The sequence below is a fragment of the Episyrphus balteatus genome, chromosome 4, assembly GCF_945859705.1.
Source record: "Episyrphus balteatus chromosome 4, idEpiBalt1.1, whole genome shotgun sequence".
In the NCBI taxonomy this organism is placed as follows: domain Eukaryota; kingdom Metazoa; phylum Arthropoda; class Insecta; order Diptera; family Syrphidae; genus Episyrphus; species Episyrphus balteatus.
The window spans coordinates 33,250,261-33,268,001 of record NC_079137.1 but is presented as its reverse complement, the minus strand read 5'-3'; the positions used below and the strand labels follow the sequence as shown (position 1 = coordinate 33,268,001).

The window sequence follows — 17,741 nt, the reverse complement described above, 5'->3', positions numbered from 1 at the left end:
AAAAAAAATTTATCTAATTTTAATAATACGGTTTCTTAAAGGCTTTTGTGTATGAGTTCTAGATTCTAATTAAAATAAAAAGTAAGAAATCAGAAAAACGATTTTGTGACAGATACCTACCAAGTTGCTTCAGTGGTTTAAGCTGTAGCTCAAGATAAAGACAGAACAAAACGCGGACAGGCAGGATCGCGACCAAATGTTGTTAGCTCGAGTTATTTTTTTGAACGAATAATTAAATTATATACATGGTTGGTACATATATCGAAAGTTAAAATGTCGAAATAACTTGCAAAACGAAAAATTGAGAAAAAAATAACTCCCACAAGGGCCTTTCCTAAATTTAGGTATTATAACCAAAATGTGAGTGAAGGTATTTCCCTTAAAAAAGGTGTTTGGTCTTCGAACTTGGAAATTTCTTTCCAACCTATAGCGACTTTATGGATCAGATAACTTGTTTATTCAACTTAAATTTGCTTTTTTTTAAAATTCGATACGAGCACTTCTTGGTGAGATATAAAACATTGAATTGTTTTTAACCATCAATATCTCAGCAACCACTGATTTCACAAGAAAATTAAGGAGGGTTTTGAAATCTTGAATAAATTTCTTCTCCTGAAGCATCAAATACATATAAGTTTAGTTCCTTTAACAAATTAGGTGACTTTTCTTATATTTAAAATAATTTTTTTTTATTTTAGGCTTAAAGTCAATTTTATTTTATATTTATCTTTTATTTTTGGCGCTACGTTTCAGGGATGGTTATCCCCTTCATCAGGCAAAATATAAACAATATTTGCTTTCATCAAATATTGTTTATATTTTGCAAATGATCAATTTAATTTTTCAGACGTTTAACATTGCTTCTTTTCTCTGTTATACTCTCAGCATTCTACAGAATAGAAAATGAAACTCAGATAGCTATTTGATTTTTAAATCATGTTGTGTCGAAATTTAAAGATGCATTTTTTTTAAATCAATCTTCCTCTTAAGATTTCTCAATTATTGCTTCGTTCCTACAATGTATCAGTGGCGCTTGATTTTCTTTGCTCTTTTTGTTTTTTTTTTTTTCTTTTTTTTATGACGGCAGTTTGTCGTTTACTGTGACTAAACTGATTTACATGCCATTTTTTTATCATTTTCTTTAAAAGATTTACTTTTATTTTTAAACGAGAGTTAATGAATATTTTACGTACAACGTACAAGTAAACTACCACAATTTTAAAAACAAAACAAAAAATAAATCACACATTATCCTTTCAATCCACGTCATACCTACATACAAACATTAATTTTTTTACCCATTTTAAATTTTTACTTTTTTTTATTTTTAGATTGTTGGTGTTAAGCAAATTCTGGTGCGACCGATTGGACAATTCGGAAAAGATAGATCATTGTCGACAAGTTCGGATACATCTAATACCACAACTGCAGCAACAAATACTGCTACAACTCCTACAACAACAACGAATGCAATCACATATGTACCGACATCGCCCTTATTGGGGGATGTTCCACAAAATGTGAATGGACCACCGACAAGTGCCGATCTGCCAATAGCTATTGCACAAGCTGCTGGAAAGCCTCTTAGTGAGGCGATAAAAGAGGTGAGTTTATTTTTTGTATTTCCAAAACCATTTGTACGAGTATGTAAAATGTACCTACATACATATATGTACCAGTCAGCATCTATTGTATATTTTTTAATAGTTTGTTCTTAAAGTATTATTCTATTTATAAAATTTCTATTCATTGGGCATAGAAGAAAGCAAAAACAATGTACGAGTATATAAAATCTACAGTCTGTACAGAAAGAAAGTTTACACTATTGATTTTTTTTTTCAAACAACTTGACTTTTCGGCAAGTTGTTGAACACTGTTCTCAACAAAATTGAATATTTTATTTTTCGGTGAATCAGATTATACTTTTCATTGAATATTTAATTTTGTTGAATATACTGTAATTTTTTATTATTTTTTTCTTTTTTAAACTTTGAATTTAAACATAGTTGGCAACAATATTAAGACAAGTTCATTTTTATATGAAAATTCATAGAAAAGTTGTCAAAATAGTTCCTTATTAAAAAAATACTAATAAATGGCTTGAAATGCAATAGTTCTAAAAATATCGAATTGGACTATGGGCTTTGTTTTAAAAACTTTTAAATTTTTTACAATTATTCCCAAATCAAAATTCGACCACCTTTTTGATTTTTAAGTGCTTATTCTGGCAAACGGCCAGAGTCCGCCACTTACAGAAAAAACTAGAAAGTTTTTTCGTATTTTTCATCTTAATATTTTTCACTGTACAAAGTTTCACAACTTTTCGTCAAGAAATGACCATGCAAATGATTTTTGACAGCGAAAATCATGAAGGCTGTGCAACACGATCAAAAATTATTATTTATTATTGTTGTATCAGTTCAAAACATTTTCAATTCCACTCCTTATCTGTTGTAAAACTGCTTTTAAAAGTATTAAACTAGATAATTTCAGTCAGCTCTGAACGTTCAGTTTTTTTTTTTTTGTTAAAAAATAGTGTGCAAATAGGCCAAACTTTGTTTTAGCGACATTTTTTTCATACAGTTATCATGTTCATACCCAACACCACTGATATGTATTGTATGCATACATATATATGACCAAAAAAAACAACAAAATTAGTGTTACAAGATATTGTTGTATAAGTTGTATGATATATGAAAAGGCCCCAATTCGTAAATTTATCAGAACTGAATATAAGCATTTTAATGTATAGTTTAGTTGTTGTTAGTTTTAATAAACGAGACTATTTCATAATAACACTATTTTTATATTTAAAAACAAATATACTATTAATATTTCCTAAATTTGCTTTCACATTGAATAAGGTGAGACTTTTGTAAAATTCAAATTTTTTTTGCATTTTTCACTTTCCATCAATATTTAAGTAATATCAAACAAACTAAGCACTACATTTATTTGTTTAAGTTATTTATTCCGAGCGAATGTAAGCAAGCATATTATTTATATGAATGATCATAGCTAAAATTAAACCTAGTTGAATATTTAAAGACAGAAATAGTGTAAAACGAAAACATACAATACGTCCTATTTATAATACAACTTATAAGTTTTTGGTTCAGGCAATGTTTGTCTGTCACTTTTCTTTCCTTCTGCGATTATTAAATTTCAAGACTTTACTTACATCTGATTTTTATTTAACACCCTATAAGCAAATGTAAATACTTATTTCAATACTTTCAAAGTGTTTAACCGTAACAATCTGTCAAGTCATATAGAAAAATTGCATCTGTCATATTTTGAAAAACGACAAGAACCTTAGCCAAAGTAACTACTTATGTGTATAATTAGCTTATCGGTTAATAATTTTAATGATAAACGTTTTGTAAGTTCAAAACAAATATTGAATTAACAATTAATATGTGTTATCCACAATATTCCACTAATGGTTTTTTGTAAGATTTCTAATAAATTTATTGCAGTTATACCTTTTATAACCACATTCTTCTACAAATTTGCATCCCTTCTCTAATTTGAAGAAATGATGAATTATTTTTTTTTTTATAAATAAATATAATTGATTTCGCGCCTTTTTTTGCATACATATATATAGACTTGTGAGACCTATATACCGACTCGTTTAATAAATTTATCACACAAAGGCTGTAAAGTAAAAAAGACATAAATAAATAAATAATAATAATAAAAATGAAACTGATAAGATTAATCAAAAACAACCTGTTAGGTATTGGGCTACGTATAACTGGGTATAGAACTTTGTCACTTTTATCTTTCATGTGAAATTGAAACCGTTTATATCTTATCGACATTAAGCAAACTGCTGGTGCTGCAACTATGATTAAAACTTTTTCTTTAGATTATTATAAACATTTAAAGGGATAACGACTTATACATTTGAGGTTGTAGAAATTTGTGTAAATTTTACAAATGAGACAAATGACTTTTCAAAAAAGAATAGAACCATTTTCGCATTTTATTATTCAAAAAGTCTGAACTCGTCTCAAAATCTGGAAAGTGCTTCTCTAGAAATGCAGTTAAAAGTTTGGGACGCTCTTCTTAATCTAAGTTTTCTTCTAATATCACAATATTACTCCAATTTTTGACATTGGACTGATATGACGCCACGCCCCCTTTATACATATAAGATTATTTCTTAGGCTTCAAAGAATTGATTGCATTCATGGTTTTTTTGCAACAATGCTAAAATAGGTTATACTCCAGTCAAAGCGTCATTTGACCTTGCGCACAGAGGCACTGTCAGTTTTTATTTCATGGATCGATAGGGTTGTATGTAAAAGGCTTAAACCCAATTTCTCACCACCTGATCATTCTTTTTAGCAGAGTTATTCACAAAAATGCATTTTTTTTGATATTTTACTTCTAAGCTTATATCTTTGCTCCAGATTGGCGTAGACCAAAAAATAAACATACATTCTCTTCATTATAATAGTTTCTATCGTTGTATGTAATTTCATTGTATTTGAGTGAGTAAATACAAAATGGCTATGGCAGCCATTTAAAGTCAAATTCTTGTTTTTAAAAAACACATTTTTGTTATTATTTCGAAAAAAGCTTATATCATGATTAACATTTTTCTTACTTATCTTGTTTGTAGTCCTATTTATGTCCTGCATTTTAAAGAAAAAATCAGCTCTTTATCACCAAAGATGGCCGAGCAATTGATAAATGAACGCATACAAAACCGGTGCGAAAACACCCAAAATTTAATTTTTTGTCGTAGGACATTCTGAAGCCGAGTTATTCCCAAAAAACGATATTTTTGGGTGTTTTCGCACCGGTTTTGCATGCGTTCATTTATCAATTGCTTGACCATTTTTGGTGATAAAGAGCAGGACATAAATAGGACTACAAAATATGTAAGAAAAATGTTAATCATGATGTAAGCTTTTTTCGAAATAATGACAAAAATACGTTTTGGTACCATTTTGGTTGTTCTATCATGCATGCAATTGAAACTAGAGAGAAAATAAAATTGTGCAGCCCATACATTTCCTCACAGAATAATTTTGTTTTTTGCGTTTTCTGAACAATTTTAGAAATGTCGCTTAATACATTCTTACGAGAAGGTATCGATATGTTCCAGAAAAGCTAAACTCCCATGACGAACCCCAATGAATAATATCCGGAACCTACAATTTTTCATTAAGCACCAAAAAGTTGTACATTTTTATTTCAGACAGTCTAGAAATGGATATTTAAACTAAGCAACAATAACAAAAATTCTTGATTCTGAAGGCACTCTCTTAGATTGCATTCAAAAACACTATTGGTGCAAAAAAGTAAACAATTTTGCTTCCTTAAACTTTAGTTTAAGTAGTCAAATTTCCTATTTCTTTTTATCATGGAATTTGACAGTTCATTAGTTAAGGAAATGAAAACCAGATTCTTTTTGACTTAAATTAAATACAAATTCAATCCTAAGTGGGCTTTAGGTCTGGTTTATAATTTTTTCTATCTTGTCTCCGACGTTTCGACCGTGTTTACAGTCTTCTTCAGGATTATTTTAAAAAAAATAAAAAAAAAAAATTATAATAAATGCTAAAAATCTATTATCTATACTTACAGAGTATTCTATCTTCTAATTTTAAGAATTTAATCTTAAAAATGTTAAGGTTTTGTTTGTTTTTGTTGGTTTTTATTTTTAAATATTTTAAAACTTCAAAAAATTCGAATTCTTGAAAAAGACGTTTCAAATCATCGAAATTTCAAAATATAAAAAATTTTAATTATTTGATAAGAAATTCAAACTTTCTTATTAAATCTAGCCTACAGAATCAAGTTGAACATAAATTCAACCTAAAATATTTCTTTGAAGAAACTGACTATAAATGTTGCTGAGCCCTTCACAATCTGTTCTTCTATTAACAGTATTGTCTGTATCTAATATATGCAACATTTCTATTAACATTCTTTTACTGTAATGTTTTTCTATCTGTAAAATATCTACGTCAGTAAAATCTGGTCTATGCCCCTCATCAATACAATGCAAAGCTAAAGCTGTTTTTTGTAAATGTCCGCTATTTATATCGGACCTATGACCAGCTATACGATTTTTTAGTTTTTGCATCTAAGTTCCTACGTAAACTGAAGGACAATAGTTTGTCCCATCTCCTAAACATTTTATTTTATAGACTATGTCACGAAAATAGGAATTATTATTAAATTAAATACTTTTTTCTAAATTTCATCGTTTTCCCAAAAAAAAACTTAAATTTATAAAAAAAAATCGAAACAAGGTAATAAAAAAAGTGTGAATATATTTAGAAAAAAAAAAAGAAAAGCAACACGAATCATGCTGCGAATGTTCCTAGTAAGGACATATCTAGTGTTATTCATTCATAAAGCACTCACTTTTATTTTCTTCCTTAAAGTTTTCGAAATCAGGACAAAATCGGGTCAGATATCCGGACAGGGTCCAAATGTCGGGACTGTCCCACCAAAATCGGGATGTCTAGCAGTCTTAGATCCCTTAAAAGCCATTCAATTGGTGACCTACTTCATTAAATTCTGACTAGCATTAGCATTCGTTTTGATGGGAACTATGTAAGTTTTTTTTTTTAAACTGCAAGTGCAATTTCCAGATCAAAATAATTTAAGATATTTTCTAGTTTAAATGGACTATACCCTGACAACGCCCCAATTAATATTACTTTTTAATATCTTTTTTTTCCTCAGTATATTTAAAATTGAGCTACATAGATAATAATTTATAAGCAGTCATTTCCTTTGTGACGAGAATAACTACTTTAAAGAAAAATAAAAAAAAAAAATTAACGTGTTTCAAGTTGTGTAGATGCAACGCATGTAGTAATTAGTGCCTGCATTTAATTCAGTCATCATCGTATCCTGTTTAAAGAGCCAAAGTCATAAACTTAAATCATATATAAAGTTGAACAAGTTTTGTTTGTTTTTTTTTTGTTTGCATTTGTTTTTGTTCGTTTCACTGATTTTTTTTTTTTTTAATATAATGACATCAAATGACTGGTATTTAAATATTTTTTTGAAATCAACTCAACTTATAGTGTACTGAAATAATGCTTTTTTTTCTTATTCTTCTAAGTTAATATCTCTAATTAGGGCGAATAGCTTTTAATATCAATTTTCTGCAAATTTTCCTGCACTAAAAAAACTGGGTTGCCAGATGTAATTGATCTGGTTTAGGGGTTTGCTACAAAATATAAATTTGCACTATTTTTCTGACTTTTTTTTTTTTTTTTTTTTTTTGTGGAAGCTCAACAAAAATTAAAGCTTTTTTTGAAACTATTTAAAACTGAGCCCTATTATTGAAATAAGCCATGTTCAAAATGGTTTCAAAGACCTACTTTCCAGAATCAGTTCCTGGTAACATTAAAAAAATCATACACGTAATAGCCCTCTTAACTCGAATGACCCATGCAACGATGCCGTCGGGGATCTACAAAATATATAAGATGCATGTTATGATGTGCATTGTTTGTCTCAATAATAATTTCAACCATATTTTTTTTTCATCATAACCAACTTTTAACAAAAACGCATTATGAGAAGTGTGAAGGCTAAAACGTCTTACGTCGTCGGTTGTCGGACCAGCGATCGTTTCGTCTCCACGTAGTCTTACATGTGTGTCTAATGTCAATAATGAAATTCTATACAACCTTATATTGACTTTGAATCTCTTAATAGAACTTCAAATCTGCACATTACGTTATAGGATTTTCTGCAAATATTTATTAAACAATTTGTACAATTTGAAATATTCATAAATGAAGATGAAGATGATTTTTGTATTTACATATTTCGTAGGAAAAATCACATCCTCATCATTCATCACTTTGAACAAATAAAGTTCCAACAAGGTACCCATATAGAAAATTAAAAGCAATCTACAGACACTTTATCTTGTGCCATATATAAGTCATAATTATAAATATCTTATCGTTGAAATGAGTTTCTTGTTATCGATAACATTTTTTTTAATTGCTTTGCAAGAACACAGGTAAGTTATACTTGAATGTGGAACAAGAGGAAAACAAATCTTAATCTTAATCTTTTATTTTTGGAAAATTGAGTTTTTTAAATATATATCTACAATATTTGATTAAGTAGGATTTTGCATTCGATTAATTTTTATCAACAAGATTGATATTTATGTATGTGTCACATCCTCATTTAGGTTAGTGCAAGGTGCCACTAGTGCATATACACTTACTTTAATTCTTTTTTTTACGGGGGTAGTTGGTAGGGAATTAACGCACCGTTCCGTTTTATGATCGGCCACTATTCAATATTTAAGATTTACATGCACAGCTCAAAATTGAGATAAATTTTAAAATTTTACTAGTAATTTTTTTTGGAAAAATATATTTTGCATCTATTAAGGGGTAATATCCTTCAAACAACTACAGGGTTTTGAATGTTTAAAAAAACAGAGAGTATTCAAAGCATGGAATAAAATAGCATAAATTGACATTGATGTTGCAATATAAGCAGTGTTTTATTGGTAACACAGTACTTAGCTCAGTAAAATTTAGCACGGGAAACAACAACAAATGAGTGCTAAAGATAAACAAAAGTTTTTTATTTGTTGGTTTACAGAGAAAATTGTTTTTCTTAACTTATACATTTTTTACCCTTAAACAATGAGGATTATTAATAAATAAATAAAAGTAATCAATTGTTGTTGTTAACAGCATAAATTCTTTACTCAGTAAAATACTGAGTACCAATAAAACACGGCTATATGATAAAATTTTATTTTAACAATTTTTACAATTTATTTAATTATTTTTACAAAAAACGTTGGTGCTACATTTGCGCAAACTTGACTCCGTCAATTTACACTGTAGAATGCTCAACCAAGCAAGAGTCATTAAAAACTATATTCCTTTTTTTTGTACATTTATATAAAAATAAGTTTAAAATAATAAAATAAAAAAAAAAAAAAACTATTTAAATAATATAGCTATGCATCTAAAAAAATGTACATATATTCGTTTAAGTTAGAAAATGAATTATATCTATTTTATTCGGTCTAATATATCGCACCCTCAGTGCAAAAGAGCGAGAACTCAAAAAAGTTCATTTCGAGAAAACGCTTCTGCAAAATACATACTGACTCTAAACTTTCCCCTATAACTTTCCATGGGACAGCAATTTCCATAATGTCAAAGCTCTATTACAAGAACCATTATGTTTATTTTGTAGTTTTAATAAATTTATTTTTTTAAGGGCCAATTTTTCAATAGTCAGTTAAACAGTCAGTTAGTACTTATTCCTAAGGATAGAGAAAAAATCAATTTATCAACAGGCAGATATAGCTTATTCCTAAGAATAAATCTATCTGCTTCTTTTAGAGACGAATAAAATTATTCTAAGGAATAATTTCAATAAAAATATTGTGTCAGTTGTCAAAGCTGTTTTGAAAGAATTTTGAAAAAAATACAGTGGAAAACAAGAAAACAAAAACAATCGTGTATAAAAATGACGTTTAATTTTAAATATTTTTGAATTTGACAATTTTTTTTTTGTTATTCTGTAGAATAAATTATTCTTGATTGAAAAATTCAATGTTTTTATCTGATTGTTTATGAGCCTAATAACTTTATTCGTCGAACAGTTAACTGACTGTTTATTAGAAGATTGAAAAATTGGCTCTAAATTGTTTAAATTAAGAAAAAGTTTGACTTTTAATATAGTAGGAATTGGATACAAACAGTCATAATCTTTCGAATTTTTCGTTTACGTTAACAACAAGCCCTTTGAAAGAAAGGTAATTTAAAAAGCAACATTTCCTCATCATTATCTCAAAAATGTCATTTTTTGACTCATCGCTCTTTTGCACTGAGGGTGCGATATGTAGGTAAGGTACCCAAAAAATCTTTCTCGGAATTCTTCCTTAACTAAAAACTATAATTCAATTGACTCAAAAACACATTAAAATCAATTTATTTCTAAACACCACTTTGCACAATATTCTCAAGAATTTCTGCATGTTAAAAAAAAAGTAATGCTTCAAACGAAATATCTGATGGCTATCAAAATTTGGTAACTTGTTCATCCAAAATCCTTACGGTTTACTATTAAATGCAGTTCTTGTGAAATTTCGAAAAATCAGAACTTAAAAAGTATTTGCCCATAATTAATTTTTGTGTTTTACAATTTTTGCACTAAAATGTTGGTGGCGTTCGCTTAAAATTAGTTTACAGTTTGAAGTTTTAATAAAACTCAATTTCTTACAATTGTTTGAGAGCAACTCCCTGAGCAAAAATGTGTATGGTTTGCATTCGTTTATCATTTTAAAATCGCTCCAAAGTTGAAGTTAGAATGAAGGATATTACAATATCAATTCAACAAAACAACTTTTTTTAGAGCAAAAAAAAAAAACAATTATGGAGGCTTTTTTTTAAGAAGAAATAAACTAACAACAGACAAATTTAACTTTTTAAAGATGATTTATCTCCAAATTAAAAATATACCTACAGTCACTCACATAAATATTGGGCCAAATGCAAATAAAAAAACAAATATTTACAATAGTATACTGATAGCTAATAGATGTAACCTAGAAAGCTATTTTTTTTCGATAAAATTAGTTTTGTGGTTTAATTGTGGCTTACATTAAGACTTAACATTCAGAAATTAACCGTTATTTTTACAAATACACTGTATATTGTACAATAAGGAAAATCGGATAAAAAAATAATTTGTCTCGCAAAACCTGGTTTAAACTATATGAAGAGAGCTAAAAACGGTATTATATAAAAGAGTTATTCAATAAAATGCTAAATTAAAAGTTAAACTGAAACTACAGTGCCCAAATTCGATTTTTGCCTTTTGGCATAATAATTTTGTGGTGACTGTCACTCTGTTTTACAATTTCCTATTTCTTTTAGGAAAAAATATATTTTGTTTTATTTGGCTTGTCGAACTAACGGTTTGAAGAATATGAAAGTATCTATGCATTTTTTTAACTCAAGTTTGTCTTGAGATTTGGTTCAATAGTTTCGTGAGTGACTGTATCTCCAAAAATTATTTTGAACGAATGGAACCATTTTTTGTGTTTAGATATTTTGAACATTTTTCCATAAGACTAAACCTATTTGAATGCAAGTTTTTTTTGTAAAGAAATATTTACGTTGACAAAAAAAAAAAACAAGTAAACAAAATATTTTTTAAAATAGTAAAAAAAAAACGGTTCAAAAAGTTTTATTTTCTTAAAAAAAAAACTTAAAAAGACTAATATTTTACGTTTTTTTTTAAATTTAAATTTTGGGTTTTATATTGTATTATTGTATTTTATTTTAAATTAAGAATTTTATAAAAGTATACGTGGACTATATTCCTCTTATTCTCGTTCTCTATTCCCTTGCACTAAAATCTTCCAGCAGCTCTTAGAGTGTTTTGAAATGGTTACGCTACGAATATGTCAATAGATCAGAGAGAATCTTACAAAAACGCTGGGATAATGAGGGCTTTGAAATCGTATTCCCTGTTGCAAAAAGGCCTAATTCTCCGATAACTTTCTCAAATCAACAGAAAAGCAATAGAAAAAATTCCAAATTTCTCAAAGTTAAAGTAAAAACTTATATTTTGATAGAAAATTCAAAATCAAAAATTTTAATTTTAAATAATTTTTCAATATTTTTTTATAATACATAAAATGTTTTTATGTCAATTTTGTATCTTAATTTATTAACATTTTTTTATATATAATTTTATTTTCAGTTCGACGATTATTTACGCTCTCTCTCAATTGATCCAGATTCTGTGTCAAATTTTAAATTAATCACAGATGGACAATTTCCAATAAGACAATGTTTACATCCAGAAGCTTGTGCCAAAGATCTAGAATTACCCGCATACTATTGTAGATTTAGTGATTTACGTAAAGAATATGTAAAATATAAGTCTGGTGATTTATCAAGAGCACTTGTTCCAGTTAAAGATATTAAAAAAATACTTCAAACACCAACAGCAATTATACCTCAAAGTATTGCTGAAATGGTAAAAGGTAAGTTTTGGCTTAAAATTCATTTTTTTTTAAACTTAGTTTTCGAAGTTTAACCCTATTTTGAGTCTGTTTGTTTCTTTCGGAAGAAGATAAATGTGTGCCTCAATTATTTTGAATTTAAAACATTTACTTTAATTTAATAAGAACATCATACACGTGTTTACCTGCTTACTTCCTTAATTTGCTTACGAATTTTTTTCTGAAGTCATGATGGTTTAGTTTATCGTTTTAATAATTAATTAATATTTAAGGTGAACATTTTAGTGTCTAAAATTTGTTATTTAAAAGATTGAAAAATATAATTACCTATATATTTTGCTATCACGCTTTTTAAAAGGTATTTATTATATTTGCATTGACATGACTAAAAGTAGTTTAAAATACTTTGTAAGTTCAACAGAGTCTATGCCATTGCCATGTTACGACCTAATTTTACTGAGGTTTCTATTATGATATTTAAATTTTCATTTAACGCTGATAATGATAACAATATGTTCTGCATTAGTTATACAATTTTAAAGTTTCATGTTAATACATGTGGATAAAACAAAAATAACTACTGCACATCATTATATCAATAATAATTGTTAGCCTTGAAATGTTTATTGACCCAAACAATATTTGATTGATCTTCGATAAACTAGTACCTAAGTTGTTATTTGTTTTTTATTACTTTGAGATAAATTCTACCAGTTTTTTTTTTTTGTTTGCTTTATACTGACCCCAAGTGTAAAATGCAAAGGGCACAGTAAGAGAAACAGTGACATCAGAGAAATAAACTTGAAGAACTGACTTTAAATATTAGTTAATAATAGTTAGGTAACGATTGCGTTGTGTAAGTTTTTAATTTTTAACCGCAATGAAAATGATTAAGCAAATTAAAATTAGTTTTTTTTTGCATTTTTTTAATTATTCTACTTTATAATATTCAAGAAATCATAAAAGTATTCAAACTGAAGTAAATGTTTCAACATTATAGGTTATTAGTTTTATTAGCATTTTTGTTTTTTTTTTTTTAAGTTGGCACGTGTAAATCTCAGACACAGTTATTTCACTTTGCTGATCAGTAAAACAAAAACCATCTCTTTTTCATTCAGAAAGTACAAACGATGATTTAAAAATGAATGATATCTAAGTATTAAACTGTTCTAGCTCAAAAAGTTCTTTGAAAAAACTAAAATATTAATATTTCTATAAAAACTTTTATATCTACTTTTGTAAAAAAATTAAATTAATTAAAAATATTATTTCTTTTAGAACTCAATATAACCACTTGTGATGATACAGAATTTTACGTTAAGGAATCTCGAGACATGGTTTCAGTAATTCAAGCTCTACTAGCCAAAGGTACTGTTTTTATTTTTATTTATGATCAAATTTATTAAATTATTTTTTCTATATTTATTAAAGGCCACAAATTTGATAGCAATGAAATAGTAAACCTACTACTAGAACCAGGAATATGGTGAGTTTTTTTAATTTACCTTGATTATTTCTAATTTTTCATTTATACAAATATTGTTTAAAAAAATTTTTTTTCAATATATGTACCTATATGATTAAAACAACGAGCAATTAAATGTTTTGGAAATAAATACTCTCCTTGTCATAATTCATTAATTTATTCGTTTATTTTCAAAACATTTTCAATGTTTTTTTTAACTCACAAAAATAATGGGTTTTCCAATTCTTATGAATTCAAATCTTAGTTAATAGATACTTTCATATACTCGTATAAGTATAATATTTGCATTAAAAGTAAAGCTAAAACAAATACAAACAATATGTTGTCAGAAACTTTTTTTGACCAAATGGACTTATAACGTTTTGAAAATAAACGATTCAAATAATTAAAAATATACTAATAGTTTTATAAATATGTAATTAAAAAGGGAATAATTTTGGTACGAAATATTTATTTTTAACATTTTCTTTGTACATAACAATAAATATGTACTTCAAATACTAATTGGCTTCTGTTTAAAAAAAATAATAATAAAAAAAAAAATGCAAAAATGAATCCGAATTCATGCTTCTTTGTTTTTTGTTTAAGCGAGAAAATTTCGATATAAAATTGTCTATTATTTCATCAAAACTGAAAGTCAAAACAACTTCGGTATATCAAAGTTTTTCTCCTTAAACAATATAAATATAAAATGAAGTTCAAGGAATCGATCATGCGTTACGTTTTTACTGTCTGGTCAAATTAATTGCTATCGCTATAATTTTGCTATGATATTCTCTAAACCTGTTACCAGTTTTGAATTTAATGAAACATGTTTCTTCTTTAGTATATGTTTGATGTAAGTTTTTTCAATGTAGAATTTTGATGACATATACCTATTTCAAAACTGAGTTTAAATTTTTTTCTCGAGGCTAGTATTTTCTTTTTTAAAAACCTTTATTTTTTGTTTAAGGAATAACCTCTATTTTTTCCAAAAACAACCATTGTTATGATTACAATATTTGAGACATTAAAAAAAAAAATGGCAGACTGAGTCAAGACTTGACTAGAGTTCAAGTGGCTAAAGTTTTAAAAACATAAATTAGATTTTAGGAATAGAAAAGACTTTTAAAAGGAATGTAATGTTCAGAAATACGAAAAAACAAGTATTTTATTGTTAATAGTAGTAGGTACAAACAAAATGATATTTAACTAAGAACTTTAAACTTTCGCTATTTAACTTTCAACAATAAGGGCTATTGAATGAAGAAAAAATAACTTTATATTTAAATGTTGAACTTAAAAAAAAAAAAAAATTTAAATTACGAAAACGTTTTAAAAAGGACATGTTAAAATTTTTTCAATAATTTTTTTTTTTCAAAAATCTGAGTTTAATAACCATTGAGTTTGAAAAAACCATTTCCTCAATTTATTTAATTTTAATTTTAAAAATATGAATAAGCTTATATTTTTTCAAAAATGTGTATTTAAATTTTGTAGGTGCTGCCGTTGTGTTCAAATATTTTTTTTTGTGTTTGAAGTCAATTTGTGAGAAAATTGCATTTATTGCCTAAACGATGGAAGGTTGTCCTTCCCTCCCATAGAATTATTTTCCTTTAATTGCTAGACAATCTTTTGGCATTAGTAAATTTATGAAATTTAAGCAAAATTTTAGAAGAAATTTTTTTGTTCACAAAAATCTTCAATTAAATTTAAAAAATCAAAACAGCAACAGCGGCAATTTTTAATCATAGACTTTAAAGTATTTTTAATTACAGACATTAAAAAAAAAAGATCATCAAATCAGAGCTGTTCGGCCGGGTTCCATAATATTGCCATTTTTTGAGCTTTAGTTACTTCACTAGTACAATTGTTTTATGTTTTCAGTTAGGTATCCAGTTTTTGTGTTTTTTTTTTTTTTTTTTTGGAAAAAGAAACACGAAATGAGCTGTCGGAATTATTTAAAAATTGAGTACTTTTATAAAGCAAATATATGATGTATGTAAGAAGTTAATTTGTAGTGTTTGAAAGGGTTTGATCTAAAAACTTTTTAATTGACACGATACTTGCAATTGTTTGTGCGATATACACAAATATTATGTTCAAAATACAATGTATTGAGTAGGAATTTTTTCTAATCTTTTTGCACCATTTTTTTTTTTAACGAAGTATTTTGACTACTTGACTACAATTTTATAGATACAAAAATATATTTTACTTGATGTTGATTAAAAAAGTACTAAAAAACTAAATATTTAAAAAAATACTTTTTTCCAACAAATATTGTTCAAATTCTGATTTCTACAGACAAATTTTATTTCAATTTTACTATAAGTATTCAATATTTATAGTTAATTTTTTTAAAAGAAGCAAGAAATTGATCCAAATAAAATTTATTTTTAAATGTTTAATAAGAGCAAGTAGATGTGACCCTTAATATTTCAACTAAAACAAAGTTCGAACCAAAAACTCTCAAAACAACAACGAACTCCACTAGCTTACTCACTTTTGATTTGTTTATGTAGCAAAAGGTGAGCCACTGAATGATCTCAAGACCTAAAATAACTACATTGATAGCTGAACTTTAATCTTTACAAATAATTTACTAAAATGGAATAGCAAAAGTAAAATTTGATAAAAGATAAAATGTATGTAAGTCCAAAGGTGTTTGTTACTTTTATGCGTCTAGATTTTCATCTTTTCAACATTCTTTCTTAGCTCAATGGAATTTATTGACATTTTTGTGAAATTTTCAGAACAAGTTCCTATAAATACATACAGTACAGTGGTGGAAAAATAATTAGAAACACGCTCTTTCTTTTCAAAATGTTTGTATGTTCTTAATATGAATAAAAAATATTAGAAATATTTTTTAACAGAGGTATTTGAAGAGCTTGTATTTTACTAAGGATCTCCTCTTTATTGCACCTTCTTTTTCTAAAATATAAGGGGATTGTTAAGGACGTTTTATTATTTCTTTGGCAACCACATTAACCAACTAATAGAAATTAGTTGGTGATAGTCCTTTTTATTAATTGTACGTTTAATTAATTGACCAAGTTTGGCAATTGTAAATGCTAAAAATCAAAAACAGGATATTTCTTAGTAATTTTTCATCAGTGTTTCTAATTATATTTCCACACAAAATTGGACTATATTTTAGATTTTTTGCAATATTTTTCTTTTGTTGGATAAATTCTAAAATTTGTTTCTTAAAATGTTACAAGAATTATATCATCACTTGTGTTTGCTAAAAATTTGTTAAATATTTTCTATTTATAGTAAGAAAAAAATAACATTTTGTAAACAAAGGAGGATGTTTCTAATTATTTTGCCACCACTGTATATTCCAAATGTTGTTTAATTTTACAAAAAAATAATTTTTGAACCTTTTGTTGAAGAGTTCCCTTAACATACATTCTCGAAAATGATTTTTACCTAAGGTTCTCGAGTGCCATAAACTCTATGTCTTACTTTTTACTGAAATCTCTATTCAAATTCTCTCATTGGTGTCTTTTTTTTAAAGTTCAAAGTATAACCAACAAGTAACCGTACTACTGACCTAAAGGTACATACTTTAATGTCGTCTTTTTGATTTTCTTTGCTTTGAGTCGAACTTCTTATCAACGTTTTTTTATTCGATCGAACGAAAATAAATGTATCTCTGCCTAAGTAAAGTATATATCTATACACAAACATACAGTCGTACGTTATACTTTGAGTGAAAACCTTCCTTGAAACCGATGAAGATTAGAAAATTATAAACTCAAGTCATTTATTCGAAATAGAACTCAAAACAGTTTCAATCCGAATGTTATCCATAATCGATCGTTATCGAGTAAAGCCTTCTGTAAATGTGTCAATAAAACTGTTCATGTTTATATGTGAGAGATAAACTCTGTATCTTAGAAACACGAAATGGTATTCGATAGATAATACAAATCTTTTTTTTCTTTGGCGCGCTATTTATATTTAATTTTGGAAACTCAAATAAAAAAGAAAAAAAACAAAGAAATTGTATATTGTTGTTGTTGTGTTTTTGAACAAAGTAAGTGTCAATCTAAAAATCGGTTACCTGTGATTTTGAGTTAAAAAGATACTTCAAGTCTTATCGACAAAACATAATAAAAAAAAAAAACAAAAAAATTCGGATTATATTCTCTGATCTACAGGTAAAGATTAATATCGATATAGAGCTAGGTTATTACTGTGTTGCCTCTCCTCAAAAGTAATAATTTATTGTGCTTATCGTGCATATTTCTTACA

The 17,741-nt window shown here is 27.0% G+C and overlaps 1 protein-coding gene across 3 annotated transcripts in view; it reads left to right on the top strand.

Annotated features, from left to right (window-relative positions):
• The window catches only part of LOC129917734 (RNA-binding protein fusilli), a 56,637-nt gene that overhangs the window by 22,644 nt on the left and 16,252 nt on the right, over positions 1–17,741 (top strand). For all 3 annotated transcript variants that reach the window (XM_055997815.1, XM_055997816.1, XM_055997814.1), the window contains exons 3-6: positions 1,332–1,604; positions 11,746–12,031; positions 13,289–13,378; positions 13,442–13,496. In XM_055997815.1, the coding sequence (XP_055853790.1) occupies positions 1,332–1,604; positions 11,746–12,031; positions 13,289–13,378; positions 13,442–13,496 (704 nt within the window). The remainder of the gene's footprint in view (positions 1–1,331; positions 1,605–11,745; positions 12,032–13,288; positions 13,379–13,441; positions 13,497–17,741) is intronic.